The sequence below is a fragment of the Gopherus flavomarginatus genome, chromosome 8 (assembly GCF_025201925.1).
Source record: "Gopherus flavomarginatus isolate rGopFla2 chromosome 8, rGopFla2.mat.asm, whole genome shotgun sequence".
In the NCBI taxonomy this organism is placed as follows: domain Eukaryota; kingdom Metazoa; phylum Chordata; order Testudines; family Testudinidae; genus Gopherus; species Gopherus flavomarginatus.
In genome coordinates, this window is record NC_066624.1 from 105,368,169 (window position 1) to 105,391,354 (window position 23,186).

Sequence of the window (23,186 nt, forward strand, 5' to 3'; positions counted from 1 at the left end):
CTGTAAATTAATATGGGGAGATTGTGCTATATTCTTTTCCTACCCATATTGAAAACAAGCTTTTCTTATGCTGTGTGGGATGATTTATATCATACAATTCAACTTCAGGATATAGTTGAGGTTTTTTCTTCCTGTCTTAAGTGTTCTTTTCTTATATTTCAAGTTGTTTAACATTCAAACTTTTTTCGTTTGCCTGCATTATGTATGCACAGCATAATCTGATGGATGAATGAATCTGTTTTCATAGTCCCCGTGAAACCTATTAAGAGAGTTAACTCTGTAGGTAACCTTTGAAGGTACTGTCTGTCTATTGCTCCCACTCCCTACTTGCATGAGAAGTAAAATTGAGTGTTTTGGTTAGATTAATAGTTGTAAAAGAGTAGATGGTTATGTGGGGAGACAGTTATATGTAATAGCCTGGAGACATGTGTAATTTCTGATTTCAGAGTATGTCCACACTGCAATTGAAGGTGTGATTGCAGCTCAGGTAGGCATGCCTTGGTTAGCTTTAATGTAGCCAGCAGAGCTTAAAATAGCAGTGAAGATGTGGCAGCATGAACAGTGCAGGCTAGTGACTCAAGTATGTACCCAGTGCTACAAGCCGCTTGTACAGCCTATGCTGAAGCACATGTTGCCATATCTTTGCTGCTGGATTAAAGCTCACATAGGTATACCTACCCAAGCTGTATTAGCATATTTGATTGCAATGTAGACATATCCTAAAAGTTGTATTACAAAACAAGAGGCTTTTCCAATAGAGCTATGAATGTATGTGACATGCTGGAGATACTCTTATCCCTGGGGTTCGCTGGTGGTTGCATTTATTTAAGCTACTCCATAGTGAAGATTTACAACCTGAAAATCCCCCCACCAACCTTTTCCTTTTTTCCTCCTCCTTCTCTTCAGGTAGTACGATTGTTAAAAACATCTCCAGAGAAACCTATAACATTAGCCATTGGTGATGGGGCTAATGATGTAAGCATGATACAAGAAGCGCATGTTGGCATAGGTAACTGATCTTTTTCAGAACTTTCACTTGATATAAATATTTAAGCTTGTGTTCTTAATAAAGCATTTTACTGTATGTAGAATTAGTCTGTGCTTGTACTTTTAAACTGCTGAACTTGACATTTTTACACCTGAAAATGACAATACATCAATCTTCCAATCATTTTAAACACACAGTTGCATGCTGTATGTCAGAATTTCAGTGGAATCTAAAATGGGAGACCATTACCTTCTGAAGAAAATATTTTAAATATCAATAGCTCGTGTCCGTTATACTGCACATCAGAATCTAGACCCCCATAAAATGGTATTCTCTTAATCATCTTCAGCTGTTACTCAAGACACTGTTGAATGTCTCTCTTGACACAGAATTGAAGCTATTCTCTTTATAGAGGTAACTAAAGTTTTACGACTTAACTTTTTTTTGCTATAAATTGTCATTCAGGTGTAAATGCAGTAGTATTTTCGTCTAACTGGTCCAGGGACCTTGAGTGAAGCTGATTCTCTAATTTTCAAAAGTGTTACCTCCTATTGTTATCAATAGCTATTGGAGTCTTTAAAATGTGAAAGTGTATAGAAGATAACCTGTCGCTTTCAAATGTATATTTTCATAAATTTACTTTTTCTGCATGATTTACTCTAACTTCATTTATATTTTATGTCCCAAATATTACAGGAATCATGGGAAAAGAAGGAAGGCAAGCTGTAAGAAACAGTGACTATGCAATAGCAAGGTTTAAATTCCTCTCCAAGCTGCTTCTTGTTCATGGTCACTTTTACTATATTAGGATAGCAACCCTTGTACAGTACTTTTTTTATAAGGTAAGTCTATTCAGTGTGCCAGTGATGTTCAGTAGAACTAAGGATTCTTTTTCGTAGCCTACATGTGTCTCAGACTTAATTCTTGCAGTTAAATAACCAAAATATTAAATATCTACCACCTGGGAGTGTCTGGGTATTGATATACAACAGAGCACACCTGAAATGAGAGACCCATTTTGCTTCAGAATTCATGTGGAATACTGCCCACTGGAAGTATCTTTGAATATTGCAGCAGAATTCACCTAGGCCAGCGTGCAGCTATTGTTACTCTACCAACTTAAAATCCAAGTAAATTTTAAAATGAGTTAAGTCATCTTGGGTACTACCCTGAGCCCATTTCCTCGGTCAGTTTTTTTGTCATCTACAGTCACCTTTTTTTGCAAAAAGAACAGGAGTATTTGTGGCACCTTAGAGCCAAACAAATTTATTTGAACATAAGCTTTATGGGCTACAGCCCACTTCATCAGATGCATAGAATGGAACATATAGTAAGAAGATATACATACAGAGAACATGAAAAAGTGGAAGTAGCCATACCAACTTTAAGAGGCTAATTAATTAAGATGAGCTGTTATCAGCAGGAGAAAAAACTTCCATAGTGATAATCAAGATGACCCATTTTAGACAGCTGACAAGGTGTGAGGATACTTAATATGGGGAAATAGATTCAATATGTGTTATGATCCAGCCACTCCCAGTCTCTATTCAAACCCAAGTTAATGGTATCTAATTTGCATATTAATTCAGGCTTAGCAGTTTCTTGTTGGAGTCTGTTTTTGAAGCTTTTCTGTTGCAAAATTGCCACCTTCAAATCTATTGCTGAGTGACCAAAGACGTTGAAATGTTCTCCAACTGGTTTTTTAATATTATGATTCCTGATGTCAGATTTGTGTCCAGATTTGTATTCTTTTGCTTAGAGACTGTCCAATTTGGCCAATGTACATGGCAGAGGGGCATTGCTGGCACATGATGGCATATATCACATTGGTAGATGTTCAGGTGAACGAGCCCCTGATGGCGTATTAGGTCCTATGATGGTGTCCTTTGAATAAATATGTGGACAGAGTAATTTTTTTTTCCTATTTAAAAAAAAAGTTTATTCTTCTACAAGTGATTGTCCCTTTTTGTATTCCATTGAGGGATATGTGCATGTGCCCTTGTATTGCCTCATGGTTTATCCCAAGGCAGTAAAGGGCGGGTCAGACCGACCGTGTCTCCAGTTCCTTCTCACTGCTGCATGGTCAGATTTGGAGTGTCTCCTGATCTCTTGTTCTTAGTAATTCACTTTTGAAAAATTTTACCAAAATACTTATTTTTTTTTGATAGTTAGGATTTTGTTGTTGTAATTTGATAATTCCTTGGGACACGGCTTCTGCGTTTTTTCCCACCAAATAATTTCTTCCCACACCCCAGCTCCTAGGTCTGGGTTCTGGATTATGCCGAAAATGACAAGATTAAAAGTCTGTGCTTCCTGCCCTGGCTCATTTTCCGTCAGCAACGAACACCAACGCTGTTTGTACTGTTTGGGGGAAGCCCACATCACCTTCAGGAGCAGTGTCTGCCTCTCCTTCCCTGCCTATACACGGGAGGGCCAAGCTCTCTACCTCAAGAAACACCTCATGGAGGTTGCCATGGGGCTGAAGTCGGATCCTGGCCTATTATACATGAGCCTGAGCAATCCAAGAGCACTCCCCCTACCACAGAGCCTCCGTCTGGATCTGCCGATACCAATGCTACAGGCCCCAAGTCGAGGCCTAGCCATCAGCCACAGAAGTATGCACAGAAGCATGGTAGTAAGTCTTCCTTTAAATCCAAGAAGAATGCTGCATGGTCCACAAGTTCCAGGCATGGAGGGAGCTACACATTCCGAGAGAGATTAGAGGCCACACCACTTTGCCAGATCCACTGGTCCCAGCACCGAATCCACATATCCTTCCAGCATCCCGTGAATTGCTGGTCCTGAGACAGATGCCTTTACTAGTTCCAGTCCCATCAGTACACCGGACATACCATTGACTCCGGAGAGACTCAGAAGTGCTCCCAGCTCTCACAAACTGTTTGCTTTGGAAGGAGCAAAGTTTCTGCATATTCCAGTGCACTCACCTCTGCAGAGGGCTCCATCTCCTGCACTACATCTGCCGTCGGCTGGCTGTACCTTTCTAACACCTCTTGTTCTGCCAGTACTGCCATTCATGCAAGACTCTGATTCCTCTGAATCTGAGGGATCTGGACTTCCGACACACTGTGCCACTTCCATTCCAGAAACACAACTACCAGAGGGTCCTGACAGCTCCGTGGCAGTTTCACGCTTTATTTTACCCAAGAAGCTGCTATCCGGCTCCTTGGGCACAAGTACAACAGGATCAACCGGGTTGGCCATATTGGAGTTCCTAGCCCCCATATTCACCTTTAGAACAGTCTTGTCTGGCTGGGGAGAACTCTCCTGTTTCACTGCCCCATCTTTCATGTGGTAGTCATTCAGAAATGGGGTTAGACAAGGCACCGATCAGCCCGGCTCTGACAGTGCTGGAGGACCCAGGGAGATTCCCTTCGTCGTCTCCAGACACAGCTGTGTCATAGTCATCTGGCAGGGAGGAAGATGTCAATTGTCATTCAAGAACTCCTATGGAGAATAACCAATACCCTTGATATCCCACTGGAAGAAGGTCATGGCACTTACCACCAGTTACTAGACATTCTGCACACATCAGTACAGGCAAAAGTGGTCTTACCCATCATTGATGGGTTTCTTCAACCAGCACACATCATGTGGCATACCCCAGCCACATTTGCATCGACCCCAGAGGGGGCCAAGAAAAGGTACTACATTCAATCCCCTTCCCCCCCCCCCAAGGGTCAGAATTTTTATTTTTACAGCCTGCACCTAACTCGATGGTAATACAAACTGCATCGGAGCAGACTAAACAACACACATGCTCCACCCCGGCAGACTGGGAGCGTAAGAGATTGGACCTTGTGGGTCAGAAGGTCTTCTCCTTGACTGGACTACAATTCTGGATCTCTAACTACTTGGCACTGGTGGCCAAGTATACACTCTGGCTGGATGGAGAAATTTGAAGATAAATTACCTCAGCAGGATCGTACTCGTTTCCAAGCAATTTTACTGGAACGCAAGTTGGTCACCAGTTCCATGCTTCAGGCTGCAGTTGATTCAACGGACTCATCCTCTCTTGTATTGGCAACTGGAATTGTCATGAGGAAGTAATCTTGGTAACACTCCTCAGGTTTCCCTAGAGAGGTACAGAACACAATGGAGGATCTTCCCTTCAGTGAATTACATCCCTTCAAACAGAAAACTGATTTCTTACACTTACTTAAAGAATCACCTTGTGATCCTGGGGCATATATACACTGGCACCAAAGAGAAAATATTATCACCTACCACCCACCCGGTGCTATAGAACTCCACACTTCTACCACCAATGAGCCTACAATCCTTTTCAGAAGCACCCTAAGGTACACAGAACCCATCAACGGTTCTGGCAGCACAGACCTCTGCACAACACACTAAGTCAGTGCGAAAGCAGTATTTCTTAGTTCCCCTAGAAAGCCATCAACCATTCTGTACACCGAGCTCTTGCTCTCCACCCTTTTCTGGGATCATCTCAAACTCTTTCTACTAGCTTGGAGAGCTATAACAACAGACAAGTAGACATCGTTTGGTGGAGCTGGACCACGGAGGAAGCCAGGATGCACATAAACATACTCAAACTTGGGGCAATATGCAAAGCACACCATGTGTTCTTACCAGCTATCTGCTATTGCCATGTCCTCGTCATGTCAGACACCACCACCACCACCACAGTGCACTACATAAATAAACTAGGGGGCATGAGGTCCCCAGTGCTTTGTATGGAGCCAGTTCACATCTGGGAATGGTGCATTGCACATGTCAACAGCCTGCCTGTCTGGCCCCCAGAATATGACTGCAGATTCTCTCAGGAGGAACTTTGCAACTGAACATGAATGGGAGTTGTCCATTATTATTATGTCCTGTATCTTTAGTCGCTGGGATGCACAAATCAGAAACCTCTTTGCATCACACACCAACACTAAGTGCACCCAATATTGCTCCGGGGAGGACTTGGTGCTCACTCACTAGGTGATGCTCTGGTCATCAATTGGTCAGACCAGGTAAACTACACTTTCACTCATACACAGACTCCTACCCCGCATCCTCCACAAACTTTGGCCGGAGAGAGCGACGGCCATTCTGATCACTGTTCTGGCCTCACTAATTCTGGTTCCCTCTTTTCTGCATGTCTACATAACCTCCACTTCCGCTACAGAAATTTTCAGAACTTCTGACTCAACACATCATCAGACTCAGGCATCTAAATCCATGGACGCTACTCCTGACAGCGTGGGTTTTCGATGGACACCTCTATTAGCATGAGAATGGTCATTGACAGTGCAAGACATCCTCTCGAATAGCCAAAAGGACTCCATGAGGTGATCCTATCTGGCCAAATGGACACACTTCACCTCCTAGGCCCCTGAAGCTGTGCACATCCCCATGCTCTTAAACTATTTCCTCCACCTGAAAACCTCGGGATGTGTTCTCAGCTCTGTCAGAGTGCATGCAGCCACCATTAATGCTTTCTATCCTGGAGTGGACCCCTTGACTGCCCAATCCTGGAAGGGCCTTTTGCATAACTATCCACTAATTCAGCCTGTTGTTCCCCAGTGGGACCTCAGCTATTTCTTACCTCTTTAATGAAAGCTCCCTTCGAACTGCTGACCTCCTGCCCTCTCTCTCTTTTCCATGAAGGTTGCTTTCCTTGTTGCTTACCTCAGCAAGGAGGGTTGGTGAACTGAGAGCCATGATGGCAAGCCCCCCTTTCACCATGTTCCATAAAGACAAGACCTCACTGTGACTGCATCCTAAGTTTCTGCCAAAGGTGGTTTCCCAATTCCACCTCAGCATCTGACTACCTTCTTTCCAAAACCACATACCTCAAAAGAGTAATGACAGCTTCCTTTCCTCAATGTGCGTACAGCCCTAGCCTTTTATCTACAAAGGATAAAGCTGTTCCAGAAGTCTCCCAGGCTATTTGTCACCATAACAGAGAGAATTAAAGGACAGGCCATTTCCACCCAGAGAACCTCTAAGTGGGTCTCAAGGTTCATTACACGCTGCTATCAATTGTTAGAGTGCTCCCCTGAAATGGGATACGAGCCCATTCCATGAGTGCACAAGCATCAACCACAACCATGCTTCACAACATGGCCCTTGTGGACATATGTAACGTGGCCACCTTTTCCTCTCACTATGCTCTGGGATGTGATTCTACGATGGATGCCTCATTTGGCACAGCGGTCCTCTGCTATACGATTCCACCATCTTCCTCGCACCCTCCTCTCTCTAAGTACTGCTGGTCAATCACCTTGAATGGAATACAGTAGGGACTAGCATTTGAAGAAGAGGAGGTTACTTATCTGTAACTGAAGGTTCTACAAGATGCATGGTCCCTATCTGTATTCCAGACCCACCCTCATTCCCCTCTGCTGTGGATCTGTAGGTCTGTGGTGAAGAAGGAACCGAAGACACAGTCGGTCCGCCCCTCCCTTTATCACCTCAGGCGAAACCAGAAGGCAATACAAGGGCACATGTGCAGATCACCGAGCAATACCACTTTGAAAAACTCTGGCTCTGGGCACATGGTGCATGCGCATGACCTTCAGTAGAATACTGATAGGGACCACATATCTTGAAGAACCTTCAGTTACAGGTAAGTAACCTCTTCTTTCCTCTCTTGCTGTGTGAAACTGCCTCACCAACAGGACACTATAGAGGAGTCAGAGTGAAAATAACTATGCACAAAGTGCTGTTTAATGCCCAAGTAAACAAGCTGGGGTGAAAATAGAGATTTTTTTGGTTTTATTATTATTCTCACATCTTTCAACAGGGCTGGTCTACACATAGAACTGGCCTGCACTAACGCTGTAAGTCAACCTAAGTTGCGCTACTTCAGTGATATATGCTATGTAACGTAGGTCGACTTACAGCGGTATCTACACTGCGCTATGTCGACAGGAGGCACTCTCCAGCTGACTTACCTTCCACCTTTCAGAGAGGTGGAGTACAGATGTTGATGGGAGAGTGCTCTGCCATCAGCTTAGCTTGTCTTGACCAGAGCCACTAAATTGACATGGCTGGATTGATCACAGAAGTGCCGATTTAGGTGGAAGTGTAGACAAACCCACACACAAATTTTTGTATTGCTATGCCTATATCTGTTTAGAAATATAGGGCTGAAAAGGACCTTGAGGAAACCATCAAGTCCAACCCCCTGTGCTTAGGCAGAACCAAGAAAACCTAGACCATCCCTGTCAAACATTTCTCCAACCTACTCTTAAAAACCTCCAATGATGGGGATTCTACAACCTCTCTTGGAAACCTATTCCAGAGCTTAACTACCCTTAGAGTTGGAAAGTTTTTTTCCTAATATTTAACCTAAATCTCCCTTGTTGCAGATTAAGCCCATTACTATTTGTCCTACCTTAAATGGACATAGAGAACAGTTGATCAGTTTCTTTTTATAACAGCCCTTAACATATTTGAAGAGTATCATCAGGTCCCCGTCAGTCATCTTTTCTCAGAAGTAAGCATACCCAGTTTTTTTTCCTTGTAGTCTGGGTTTTCTAAACCTTTTTTCATATAGTTAAAGCAATACAACCCCTGAATCTGGACACAGTTATACCAGTGGGAAAGGTGTTTATATTGGTGTAAAGTATTCTCACAAATATAGACTCAAAGACTTTAGGGTCAGAAGGGACCAACATGATCATCTACTCTGACCTCCTGCACAAAGCAGGCCACAGAACCCTACCCATTCACTTCTATAACAAACCCCTAACCTATGTCCGAGTTATTGAAGTCTTCAAGTTGTGGTTTGTAGACCTCAAGCTGCAGAGAATCCACCAGCAAGTGACCCATGCCCCACGCTGCAGAGGAAGGCGAAAAACCTCCAGGGCTTCTGCCAATCTGCCCCAGAGGAAAATTCCTTCCCGACCCCAAATATGGCGATCAGCTAAACCCTGAGCATGTGGGCAAGACTCACCAGCCAGCACTCAGGAAAGAATTCTCTGCAGTAACTCAGATCCCATCCCATCCAACATCCCATCACAGACCACTGGGCATACTTATCTGTTGATAATCAAAGATCAGTTGCCAAAATTAAGCTATCCCATCATACCATCCCTTCCATAAACTTATCAGGCTTAGTCTTAAAGCCAGATATGTCTTTTGCCCCCACTACTCCCCTTGGAAGGCTGTTCCAGAACTTCACTCCTCTAATGGTTAGAAACCTTCGTCTAATTTCAAGTCTAAACTTCCTAGTGTCCAGTTTATACCCATTTGTTCTTGTGTCTACATTGGTACTAAGCTTAAATAATTCCTTTCCCTCCCTAATATTAATCCCTCTGATATATTTATAAAGAGCAAGAATATCCCCCCTCAGCCTTCTTTTGGAATCTTGGTGATACATATGGACTATATGGAATCTTAGGGGATACTTGTGAGAATAGTAGATGGTAAGATGATTGTTTAAATTGAACCTTAATTCAAAAACAAGATCTCATGCAGGGTGAAGCTTATTACTTTGCCTTCCCAAGTGAAACAGTGGAATGCTTTACTCACTCCATGTGTTCATGCCAGCTTCATAGAAGTCTTTTTTCAGGGCTGAATGTGAGGGGCTTATACATTCTAGGACTAACAATCCCTTTCATTTTTGTTTTTCAGAATGTATGCTTTATTACACCACAATTTTTATATCAGTTCTTTTGTTTGTTTTCACAGCAAGTAAGTATTGGGTGTCTAACTTCTTTTTGAACGTGGGAGGGGATGTTAAATGACTAGACAAATGGGAAGGAAAGCACTAAACTTTCTGCAGAAACTTTGTACAACTTGGCAGCTGAATAGGAATTTTTTTTTTGAAAATTGCATATTCTGTAGCCTGTTACTTTATTCTTTTTCAGAAATGCAAAAGTATATTAAATGATATTATCTTATTTCCTTTATCAAAAATGACTGCTGACTTTAAAAAATAATCAACCACCTATTTCTTAACATGGCACTTTAAAAAGTTCCTGCACAAATAGCAGATTTTATTTTGTAACGTTATAAGTAGCCTGTTGTTTTTTTTTTTCTTCCAATATCTAGTACATAATCATAAGGCTTTTAAAAAATGTCCTGGTTTACTTTATGCACCACGGTTTGTTTAGGTAATTGGTTTTTGCATTTGAATTTCCCTGCTTTTATTGCTTACATGTAGTTTGCGTGTAAATGTAATCTTTGGATTATGCCAGTTTCTCTCTCACATTTCTGTCTTCAACTTTATAAATCTTTGATTAGATTGTTTGGATATCTGTCAAAGCCAGTCATGTTACAAATCAGAGCTTATGGGAGAACACACTTTTTCCCCCCTGGAATCAAAAGAGAGCTAAAAAGCTCTCTAGGTCCCTCTTGGGAGTATAAATCCTATTCTGAAAACACTGGCCCATAGTATCCTGAAGACTAAGGCCATGTCTACACTATAAACTTACATCGGTATAACTACATCACTCGGATGTGAAAAATCCACAACCCTGAGTGATAGTTATACTGTGTCCCCTAGATTCCATACAGCGTCACACTGACCTAACCTCCAGTGTAGATGGCACTGTTTCGATGGGAGGGCTTCTCTGAGCACCATAGCTACCACCTCTCATGGAGGCGGATTAACTATGCTGATTGGAGAAGTTCTCCTTTTGGCGTAGCACCATTTTCACTAGTGCTACATCGGCGCAACTGCGTTTTAAGGTTAGACCTGCCTGAATTTAGAAGATTACTTCACATTTGCATAGAAAAGGATGATCACAAATATCCAAACTAGAACTTGCTTAAATTATTAATTCTTTGGGGTAGGTGGCTGATTTTTTTGTTCTGTTTGCACAGTGCCTATCACAGTGTGGTCCCAGTCTATGACTGGAACTCCTAGGTGCTACAGTAATATAAATAAAAAATAATTGTAATAGGATTTAAAACACAGTGGAATGCACTTTCATGTATATACTGTATATCAAACAAATTTTAAATAGTGCAGATTCGCATGGGATTAGGTGAATTTGCTGCTACTATTGCTTTTATATATCTGTTTTTAAACAAGTCAATCTTTCCATTTTTGTGTTTAAAAACTTAAACTAATTAAGTGTATTTCCATTTACAGACGCTCTATGACAGTGTGTACCTGACTTTATACAACATTAGTTTCACTTCTTTGCCTGTTCTGATGTACAGTCTTTTTGAACAGCACGTTCACCCTCATGTGTTACAGAGCAAGCCAGCACTCTATAGGTATGCATACCCTTTGTAACTAAATGTGGATCTAGTAGAATGTCAGTAGTAAAACTTACTAATAAAGTAAAATAAAGTGGTGTCTTCTGTAGTTATATCTTAACGTGCTAAAATTACTGCATTTGCTTAGATTCCCCAGTATTTGTATACCTTATTAACAACCTTCAGAAGAAAAACTTGTAAAAATGAGGTTTCCAATATTAAAGGTTAGTTTTCAAAAATATTTTTGTGATTCAAGAGCCACATCTGTTGTATCCAATCCCATGTTAAGATTTGAAAAGAATGAGCTCTTCTTCGAATGATGGTGGTCCCTATGGTATTCCACTGAGGGTTTACACATGTGATCCATGCATCCAGTCACAGAGTCTGAAAGCAGGAGTGTCCATTGGTCTGTGCATGTGTCCTTGCTTCGTCTCATGGTTTCATCTGAGGTGATAAAGGGTGGGGCGGACCGACTGCGTCTCCATATCCTTCTCACCATCGCATTGTCCGAGTCGGAACTACCAGCATCCTCGTGTGTGACACACCTCAAGTGTAGAGTTATATATAATTTGTTTTTCTTGTATTTGCTATTTTTACTGTTTTAACATAGTTTTAGCTTTTTAGTTGTGTTTGGAGTAGAACTGAGACTTTGGGAGAATCTGTTTACTCGTTACCCCTCCCACCTGCATACCCACATATGGGTACTGGACTATGCCAAAGATGCATGGATTTAAAATCTGTGCCTCCTGCCTTTCTTCTCGATCAGCGATGAACATCTGGTGCTGCCTCTACTGCTTGGGAGAAGCCCACATTTCATCCAGGTGCGGTATCTGCAAGCTGTACCTGTTACTTCATTAGTCAGCCCAAATTAACTGCACCTGGCCTCCTTACCACTCCTGCCACTAGTACTCCACAAGATCAGGCAGGAAAGAGCCACGGTCTTCCTGGTCATCCCATTCTGCCCAAGACAGTTCTGGTTTTCCAACCTTCTCTGCATGTCAGCTTGTGCCCCACTTCCCATTTCGACTTTCTCTGAGCTGCTAACACAACACAGTGGGAGAATCAGAAATCCCGCTCCACAGACGCCTCAACTCAGAGCATGGTATTTGGATGGGTGCATCTGCTATAGAACAAGAGTGCTCGTCGGAAGTGCAAGACATCCTATCGAGCAGAAGGAAGGAGTCCAATAGGCATTCCTACCAGGCCAAGTGCAAACGCTTTGCCTCCTGGGCCGAACCAAAGGTGCTTTCCCCATAAGAAGTGGAGATTTTCCCTTCTTTTGAATTACTTCCTGCCCTTAAAAGATGTTAGGGCTTGCCCTAAACTCTCTCAGGGTCCACCTAGCGTCAGTCAGCACATTCCATTCTCCCAGGGAAGGACACTTCCTATTTACACATCCGTTGACTACTAGATTTTGGAAAGGCCTCCTCTGAACTTTTCCACCTGTATAACCTGTTGCTCCCCAATGGGGCCTTAACCATGCCCAGTTTGCACTGATAAAACAATCCTTTGAACCTCTGGGTTCATGCTCTGTGTCCCTTCTTTCCATGAAAGTCACCTTCCTTGTGGCTTTCACTTCAGTGAGAAGGGCAGAGGAACTTAGGGCCATGATGGTGAACTCTCATTTCACCACTTCCTATAAAAACAAAGTCTCCCTATGCCTGAGTTTCTACCAAAGGTCATCGCTCAGTTTCATCTCAACCTACCCATCCACGTGCCTGCTTTCTTCCCAAAGCCTCATGCCTCAGAAGAGGAACGACGACTTCACTCCTTTGATGTACGTGGGCCTTGGCCTTTACCTGCAGAGGACAAGATTGATCAGAAAGTCTTCTAGATTGTTTGTTGCAATAGCAGAGAGAGTTAAGAGGCAAGCACACCTAATTTCCAGATGGATTTCCAGGTACATTACATTATACTATCAATTATTAGGCCTGTCTCCACTCCTCAGGGTGAGGGCCCATTCCATGAGAGCCCAGGCATCCACCATAGCTACCCTCCACAATGTGCTGCTTAGAGAATATGTAGGTGGCCACGTGACATTTGATACATACCTTCACTATATGTTACGTCGTAGTGTAGAACTCTGATGGATACTTCATTCAACACAGCTGTCCTCCACTCAACTATTCCATCCTCATCCTCACACCCTTCTCCAAATTAGGTACTGCTTGTTAATCACCCAAGATGGAATAGAATAGGGACCATCACTTGAAGAGGAGGAGGTTACTTACCTGTAACTGGAAGCTCTTTGATATGTGTGGTCCCTATCTATATTCCACATCTTGCCCTCTGCTGCAGATCTGTTGGATTTGTGGTGGAGAAGGAACTGGAGACGTGGTCGGTCCGCACCATCTTTTATCACCTTGGACGAAACCATGAGGCGAAGCAAAAGCACATGCACGGACCAACGGACACTACTGCTTTCAGATTCACCAGCTCCGGATGCAAGGTGCCCTCAGTGCAATTCAGATAGGGACCATATGTCTTGAAGAATCTCCAGTTACAGGTAAGTAACCTCCTCTTCCTGATCACTGTCCGCTCATGTCCAAAATCAATGGTGGGGCTGCAGGTGTCAATCCTTGTAGTGAAGGGCAGTTGGGGAGAAAACAGTATTCTTGTGTGACTCTCTTCCTATTCTCTCTCAATCTCAACCTGTCCCCCTCAAATCTAGTTGTTACTATGTAGGTCATTCCTCTGCTGTCTGCAGTTTGTGCTTGTGGACTATAATTCCTCTAGTGGACACATGTGGTACTGCATTTTTCAGCACACTGTATTACACAGTTGTGATATTATTGATGGTGCTTAGTCCCTTTGGCTTCTAATGGTCAGCTGACCCTTTCTAAATTATAAATTATATTTACTTTATTGAACGTAGTTTTGCTTTATTGAAGGTAGTTTTGCTTATTGGAGACAGAAAAGTGTACTGTAGCTAAAACTAAATTCACTCATGTCATCTCCAAAGATCTTTTAAGTAGAATTATCTCTCATAGTTTATTTTGTGGGTTTTTTTATTTGTATCTAAAGTAATAAGTGAAATAAAAGTCTATAGACAAAGCAGATGTTCAGATTCTACAGTGATGGGAGAAAATACAGTGCAGATTAAAAAACATTTTAGCCAAGATTTGATGGTAAGGTTACAGGGCCTAGGTGGCAGATCCTGTTCCCCCAGGGAAGGAGGAACTTCGTTGTCTGACATTCCTGTTAGTGACTTTTTAATTGGACACCTGTCCACTAGAAAATGGGCTGAGACCAGCTCTTTTTAAAAATGTGAAGTGGTTAAAGCAGGGTACTCTGAGTGAGAGAGTTCCCACTGATTCCTCTTACAGCCTGAGGTATATCATTTAACCTTTCTGCCTACATTTTTCCATAAAATTGAGATAAAAATAATAGTCAGCTCATGAGGATGTTTGTAAAAGAGATTTAGAGGTCCTTGCCTAGATGAGAAATAAATCCTATCAGTGCTTTCAAGGTTTCCAGTTACCTGTCCCGTAAATAATTTTTATTATTTGCACTTTTTAAAAATGCATCTCAGCAAAGTTAGAAGAATGAATGAATGTTATTGTTTTGAGTAAATGCAGTTTCAGTAGCTTGCTGATTGGTTATTTGGAAAAAAATTGAAATCTAAATTTAAATTATTTCCACAGAGACATTAGGAAAAATGCGCTCTTGAGCTTTAAACCGTTTCTTTACTGGACCATTTTGGGGTTCTCTCATGCATTTGTTTTCTTCTACGGCTCATATCTTCTGATGGGAGAAGACACTTCTCTGCTGGGAAATGGCCAGGTAAAATAGTTCACAAGTTGCAAGACAGTGTATTCAGTGATTTTATTTTTTTAATAAATACACTCTGCACAGTTTCTGTAAAATTAGTGTACTCTAGGAGTGCAAAAGTCACAGTGTATTCAGTAAATTTAAATAGTAAACCAGTAGACTTCTTTTTTCAAGACCTTAAGAATACCTTCTAAACTGAATAAATACAAAACGTGCTTTACCATTATTCCCCTATAGGCAGTAAAAGATACTGAAATTAAAGTGAAGAAAATGCAGAAGAACAGATCATTCATATGATGATCTGTTGCTCCTAGGTTGGTGCTTGGATGTTTGTCCAAAATAAACTCATATCCTAGAAAGATCCCTGCTAATGGATTAGATTCTATCTGCTTTATTTCTAATATAGTAAATAATTGAAATGTTGAATCTTTGGATAGTGATTTATGAAAAACCATTACTGTTCTATTCTAATTACTGAAAATCTGCACATTTTCTGATTACATAACTTTCCCTTTGTATTAGCCAGTGACATTAGAACCACAGAGTTACAAACACTTTAGGAATGGAGGTTGATTTGTAATTCTGAAATGTTGATAACTCTGAACAAAAATGTTATGGTTCTTCAAAAGTTGACAATTAAACATTGACTTAATACAGCTTTGAAACTTTACTATGCGGAAGAAAAAAGCTGTTTTTAACTATCTCTAACTTTCTGTGCTTGTTTCATTTAAATTTCCTTACCTTATCAAATCTTTTTTTTAAACTTTCCCTTTTTTTTAGTAGTTTACATTTAAAACAGTAATGTACTGTATTGACTGCTTTTGGGGAGTGGAGAGGGGTCTCTTTTGCTGCCTGATTGCATACTGACTTTCCAAGTGAGGTGCGTGGTTGGCTGATCAGTTCATAACTGTGATGTTCGTAACTCTGATGTTCTACTCTACAAAACAAATGTTCATAAAAGCTCAAACAAACAAAAACTCCAGAAAAATTAAATGGATTACTTAGTTTTTATGTCACATGAAAACCTGTAATAAAATGTGTTTGAACTACCAGTGAATTATAACTGAAGATGACAGAGCATTATATAAATACCTCCACTCTCGGAGGTACAGAAATTCAAGCATTAAAAGAGAGATCCTTCTAGATGAGCATTTCTGTCTTAGCCACTAACAAAATGTTGAGCAATCCTTTGGTATGCCCTGGAGTATATTCTGATATTTATTAAGATAATTAATAGAAAACCCCATGCAACTCTTAATTGTCAAAGTAATTCTATATAATTGTTTATCTTTGTTCCAAAAACATGGTCCCCCTGAGAGCATGTGCTGAAAGGCTTCTTTTGAAGTTGCCACAGAACCAATATAATAGTACTCAAAATGTCATTGTTTAACATCTCTGTAACTTGAAGTCTTGTAAATCATGATTTGAGGACCTCAGTAACTCAGCCAGAGCTTATGGGTCTATTACAGGAGTGAGTGGGCCACGTTCTGTGGCCTGCAATGTGCAGGAGGACAGACTAGATGATCATGATGATCCTTTCTGACTTGAATGTCTGAGTCTAAAAGGAGTCCTATTGATTCTGTGTAAATAATGAAATTTTAGACTGGTTTGATGATTTAAACAATTTTTCAAACTCTTTATTCATTGTTCTAGCGAGTCTTTTTTGTAAATCATTTTGACAGATTTGATAGTTTGTCATTAAATTTATATGAGTCAAGTGTAAATAGTTTGTTTTCCAATAATATGAAGTCTTCAGCAAATAATTGCTGTAGTATCAATAATGAACTCTCCTTCAAGGTCATGAAATGGAATAAGAGAGTCTAATTTTCTGTACTTAAAAATGAAAATATGTCAGGAAGACTAAAACTTTTGTTTTAGTAGAATTAGTACTATTTAATCATTAGCCTTTTTAAATTACAGGACACTAAGATCAATTCTTGGGATTTCTTTTTTACTGCTAGACCAAAACAAGAAAAACAAAAGGGCACTCTCTTCTAGAATCCATCCAGGGTCAACTGGCCATTGTCCCTTTACCGCCATCGTTACTCAACTTGCAGTGTGTTTGATACAAATGGGCAACTGCTGCTTTTGTGGGACTAGGATTTAGCATCACAAAGTAGTTTTTTTTCCTCTTACAGGTGGCTGTACAGATTAGGCATTTCTTTCTTTTAATTACCTACTGCCTTGTCCTCAGTGAGATTCTTGCCTTGTGTTCCTTATTGTTGAATGCCAAATAACAGGAGAACTAAGTCCTATCCTAGAAGATAGATTTTTTTTTTTCCTGCAGCAAATAACTTCAGCAAAGAGGACTGTTTGACTTAGTATATTTGTAATGGAATATATATCTCTTCTCTAAGTCAATGGTTCAAATTCACCCCATCTCAGTGACTTTGTTTCCATCCAGTGGCCAATGTGAAATAAGTTGGTGGTTTCCTTCTAGGATGATGTGGGGAAACGCACATTTCCATTATCCACATGCTGTTTGTTCTGTGAAGAAAGAAGATTTCAGTCTGCGAGGCTGTAACCAAGCACCTTTGACATATATACTTCGTAAAATAAATACATTTTTCAGTGAATACAGTCATTTTCCTTTATTTTGTAGTATGACAGGGGTTTTTAGGTCTTCCAAAGGAGTGCTGCTACTGTTGGCAGGAATTGTCAATCTGTTATATTCTGTATATCTCTGCCGTAGACTCCTCATTCATTCTTGCTCAGACCTCAGTAAAACTTCTTCCCTCCATAGCTTCCATTTATGGCAGTCAGATGCTAGAAAAAAGGCATCTGTTAAAGTTCTTGAATGTTCCCGTAATCTTACAGGTGCCTTGTGAGCTCTACTCCAGTTTCACCAGCAAATGATATATATTTTTTGGTGAATGGACAATGGCCAAAAATATTTTGTGTGGCTAAAGTCAGAGAGAACATGAAGCAATTGCTAAATTCTGTTTAGAGAGAGCAGAATTTAGATAGAGTGCAGGCTGAAAAGTTAGTGGTGATAATACAGCTAGCTAGAGTACCTGTCCACTTACAAGATGTTTGACAGAGGCATTAAAATAGTTGAACATCTGAGCAAAATATCTTTACTAATTGAGGTATGTATTGTCTCCTCTGGTGTAACATAGTAAAGGCCATATGACTTTCTGCTTGTGCATTCATAGATATCTTGCTTTTGTTGAACTTTATTGAATGGAATTAGTTTTTCAATACAGCTTTTCCCCTCTGGATCAATCCATTCCTGAGCAGTTATTGGTTCAGGTAAAAAATCCTTTTTCCATCAAAGTGCCTAAGTACAGACTTAAGGGTAGACTTTCAGAGCACCAAATGGAACAATTTACTTTGTAAACATATAACATATGATTAGCTTCCAGAGCAGAGTATGTAAATGTGTGTGAGAGATTTAATAGCCTTACATCATAACACACTGTACTTCAACTTGATCTTTTAGTTCTGCTTTTTTCCCCCTTTTTTCATGCTGTGCATGTCGTCAGATATTGAAACCTAACAGGCAAATGGTAAGATTTATGTTAGAAGAAAAGGAGATACAAAATACTGTATCTGGTATTCCACAAAATTAAAGGATGCAGCATCTATTCTCTGTAAATACTTTCAAAAATAAAAATGGTGGCAAGAATTTGTTCATTTTTTGCATTGCAGCTGTACAGCCATCAAGGGTAGTGTAAATTAAGACACTTCCTTTCATGGGCCACTCATAATAGCAGTAGTTTTAATCTCATGGTTAACAAGCTGAAAAATGCTTTTTCTTCCTCATATAGCAAGGCACTGGGTGTATGGCGGTACACTTGAGGGTTGGTTTTTTAATCAGTTCTCTATTACAAGGGCTGTAACCATGTTAATCCTAGCTTTCTAACTGATAGGCAACCAAATTCATCACTTTGGAATTTGATAGTTTAGTTTATCTCCAGTTGGTGTCTTCCCGCACTATCCATGTTTTCCTACTTCTAATAAATGATAAAGAAGTGAAATTTACAAGAATTCTGGGCTCTGTCCTAAAGTATGTAGCGTGTCAGTCACCGTAATGTTTTGGTGCTACAGAATCTCTTCAGTTTCATTACCTGCTTGTTCATGAGAATAGTACAGGCAGGCAAAGTAGAAGGGTGATATGTGTTTATGAAGCATGTGGGTACACAGTTGAAACAAACACAGCATCCTCACCTTTTGTCAGAGCTGGGATTTTGACACTGGAGAATTTGTTCCAAGATCTGATAATTTAGTATATTGGGATGGGATGATGAAAGTGGTATATACTTTAGAAGTATTTTAGGGTTCAGATTAAATTTTCATCTTATCAGCCTTGGGGGGGAAGTCTCTTTTCTTAATGTTCTCTTTGAAGAACATAACAGCACCATTATTTTTGAATTATGAAGATTGTGGTTTGGAAAAATGAAGCCCTCCAATGATGCTGCATTTTTAAAATAACCTTTAATGTTAAACTTAGTAGTTGAGGAGTTACTGCTTTTACACTACAGTGGAATACCTTCCCATTGATAGTCATGGCTAGCTGGATAGTCACACATAGTTGGTTGATTAGTAACTTCATTTTCCTACCATCTCATTTTATGATTTGGTTTTTTTGTCTTCTGCTGTAGATTTGTGGTGTTAAGGAAAAAGATTCCGTGCTAGTGGGGTGTAAATTTTGTGACTCTTAATAGGAATTATATTTTTTCTTTGCCTGTGGTTTGCGCTGTACCCTTCTTGCTCTACTAACTTTACTTAGTGAACAATCACAGGTTTCATTAGTGTAGCTGGTTTCAAATAGCTATAATTTATTACAACTGCTATTGATTTTGTGCAATGACTTCTGTTTTTGTATTTTATTTAGATGTTTGGAAACTGGACTTTCGGTACCTTGGTCTTTACTGTTATGGTTATAACTGTTACAGTGAAGGTACAGTAGTATAATATTTACCCTCCATTTTGGGAAATGTAGGCAAATACAGAATAATTTGTCAGTTTAAAGTTGGTTTCATAGTTATACAAGAATGATGGATAGTTTCTGTCTCTCAAGGAAACGGGAGGTAAAGAGGGCATTAGGGTTAATTTCAGTGATGGCTTAAAAAGATTCATTTCATAGTTTCATGTGTCTTGAAAGGTGTTTACTGATTAAGTTTGAAAGTAAAGCCAAATAATTTGAAAGCAATGTTGTCTTTTCATATTAATGAAGTAAAACAACATAGATTAATTTTCTAAACATTCTTTGTTTTTTAGATGGCTTTAGAGACTCATTTCTGGACTTGGATAAATCATTTTGTTACCTGGGGCTCCATTGTGTTTTATTTTCTATTTTCCTTGTTTTATGGGGGAATTATCTGGTGAGTGATTTTTCCTTTTGTCTCTGTGTGCGCGTAGAACATTGCTTTTAGTATTTGATATCCTGCATTATCGCTATTAATTTCTTCATACATTTAGAACAGGAAAGGAAATGATAATCCCAGCAGTGGGTTTTTGCCCTTTTCTTCAAACCTAGAACCTGTTACTCCTAACATATAGTGTGTAACTTTGCAGCCTTGCATGCATTAATCCCTCACCTGAAGCAGACACGTTTATGCATTTTAGAACTCTGAAATTCATTGCATTTTTTCTAAGTTTACTAGTTTTCTGGTTAAATGAAACTGCAGTCATTTTGTGTAACAACCCAAATTCTTCTCTAGAATGGCTATTTTCTAAATCTCAGCATCCTCATACTGTTTCTGGAAACTCTCTTTTTTTGCCTGCTACAGTATTCCCTGGACGCCATTCTCTCCAAGGCCATCCACCTCTTTCTGAAAAGGCTTCTGACTCCTATTCCATACACATGAATGCTGAAAAAAATTCTTTGTAATACAGATTTTCACTTCACCATGTTGCACAATGCAAGGCTCACTGTATCAAATATGGAAGATGAACTAATTAGATATTTGCCTATTAGTTCTTCATAGAATTTAAAAACTTTATAACGTCTATATATTGGTTTAACAATCAGAATACTTTAAAGAATACTCTTGTTAATCATGTCCCTTTAAAAATCCTGCATTGTTCTCATTTCTGATTTCTACAGGGATGTGCAAATTGCATATAGCTGTATCTGTATGGCACCTTACACAGCTGTGGGAAGTCCAGGACAAATGGCATGGCCATGTTTCTGTGGTGCCATCCTCATGTGTTCAGTTGAGGGGCAGCTTTAAGGTAGCTCCAAAGGAGCATTTCCTCTTATAGAGGCTGCAGCAGGGATAAATTAAAATAGCACATCCCCAAACTTCCCTAGCCATGCTCTTCTCCAGCCCACACAATTCACTTTTTAGTTGCCCTGTGCCACTTTCAACTACTAGACTCCCCTCAGTGGACTCGCCAGTGCTGGGGTCCTACACTCTGACTTATTCTGGTGGACAGCATAAAAACAGGGATGAATTTAGCAAATTAGTTTTGTTTAATTTGTACTTCTGATATTTTCCTCTAATTATCCTTTCTCTAATTTTTCAGGCCATTTTTGCATACGCAGGACATGTACTTTGTATTTGTTCAGTTGCTGTCAAGTGGTTCCGCTTGGTTTGCCATAATCATCATAGTTGTCACTTGTTTGTTTGTTGATGTTGTGAAGAAAGTGCTGTGCAGACATCTACAACCAACCAGTACTGAAAAAGCTCAGGTAACGTTATGTTTTTATATAGAACATGGTCAATAATTAAAAGAAGAACTTTATTAAATTCAGTCCTGTAAGTGGATAACTAAATAATCTTTCTCTGAATAAATGTCAAAAGATCACTTCCTCTGCAAAAATTGAAATTGTTGTGATACTTCTGTATGCAAAATAGTGGTTTCATTTGAAAGCAGTCTTGGGATAACAGGGAAGGTTCTCTCATGGATTGGTAACTGGTTAAAAGATAGGAAACAAAGGGTAGGAATAAATGGTCAGTTTTCAGAATGGAGAGAGGAAAATAGTGGTGTTCCCCAGGGTCTGTGCAAGGCCCAGCCCTATTCAACATATTCGTAAATGATTTGGGGAAAAGAGGTAAGCAGTGAGGTGGGAAAATTTGCAGATACAAAACTACTCAAGGTAGTTAAGTCCCAGGCAGACTATGAAGATCTACAAAAAGATCTCTCAAAACTAAGTGACTGGGAAACAAAATGGTAGATGAAATTCAATGTTGATAAATGCAAAGTAATGCACATTGGAAAACATAATCCCAATTATATATATAAAATGATGGGGTCTAAATTAGCTGTTACCACTCAAGAAAGAGATCTTGGAGTCATTGTGGATAGTTCTCTGAAAACATCCTCTCAGTGTGCAGTAGCAGTCAAAAAAGTGAACAGAATGTTGGGAATCATTAAGAAAGGGATAGATAATCAGACAGAAAATATCATATTGCCTCTATATAAATCCATGGTATGCCCACATCTTGAATACTGCATGCAGATGTGATTGCCCCATCTCAAAAGAGATATATTGGAACTGGAAAAGGTTCAGAAAAGGGCAACAAAAATCATTAAAGGGTATAGAACAGTATGAGGAGAGATTAGTAAGACTTGGACTTTTCAGCTTGGAAAAGAGACAACTAATGGGGGATATGATTGAGGTCTATAAAATTATGACTGGTGTGGGGAAAGCAAATAAGGAAGTGTTATTTACTCCTTCTCATAACACAAGAGCTAGGGGTCACCAAATGAAATTAATAGGCAGCATGTTTAAAACAAACAAAGGGAAGTATTTCTTCACACAACACGCAGTCAACCTGTTGAACTCTTTGCCAGGAGATGCTGTGAAGGCCAAGAGTATAATGGGTTCAGAAAAGAACTAGATAAATTCATGGAGGATAGGTCCATCAATGGCTATTAGCCAGGATGGGCAGGCATGGTGTCCCTAGCTTCTCTTTGCCAAAGGCTGGGAATGAGCAACAGGGAATGGATCACTTGATTCCCTGTTCTGTTCATTCCCTCTGGGGCACTTGGCGTTGACTACTGTTAGAGGACAGGATACTGGGCTGGATGGACCTTTGGTCTGACCCAGTATGGCTGTTCTCATGAAAAGATAATTAATTTAAATTATGTAAACCTATTTAATGCTATCCTCAGATCCAAGTATAAGTGAGGATTTTACTCTTGCAACGGATGATAACTTTTGTACTAGAACTGAATAAACCATTTCTGAAAAAAGTGAGCCTACAGACTTGCTGGCACACAAACTGTTCAGTCTTTAGCATCTACGTTTGTAAAAGCATGCCAGGATACGTGTTTTGTAAAGAGTTGCACT

General features: G+C 40.0%; 1 protein-coding gene across 5 annotated transcripts in view; it reads left to right on the plus strand.

The window, feature by feature from the left end:
* ATP11B (ATPase phospholipid transporting 11B (putative)) overlaps positions 1 to 23,186 on the plus strand; it is a 104,960-nt gene that overhangs the window by 64,854 nt on the left and 16,920 nt on the right. For all 5 annotated transcript variants that reach the window (XR_007775812.1, XM_050964271.1, XM_050964269.1 and 2 more), the window contains exons 21-28: positions 907 to 1,009; positions 1,685 to 1,830; positions 9,596 to 9,655; positions 11,061 to 11,188; positions 14,815 to 14,953; positions 19,779 to 19,844; positions 20,165 to 20,268; positions 21,416 to 21,581. Coding sequence is in view for 4 of the 5 variants with exons in the window: in XM_050964271.1 (XP_050820228.1) it covers positions 907 to 1,009; positions 1,685 to 1,830; positions 9,596 to 9,655; positions 11,061 to 11,188; positions 14,815 to 14,953; positions 19,779 to 19,844; positions 20,165 to 20,268; positions 21,416 to 21,581 (912 nt within the window). In the remaining variant the exon portion in view is untranslated. The remainder of the gene's footprint in view (positions 1 to 906; positions 1,010 to 1,684; positions 1,831 to 9,595; positions 9,656 to 11,060; positions 11,189 to 14,814; positions 14,954 to 19,778; positions 19,845 to 20,164; positions 20,269 to 21,415; positions 21,582 to 23,186) is intronic.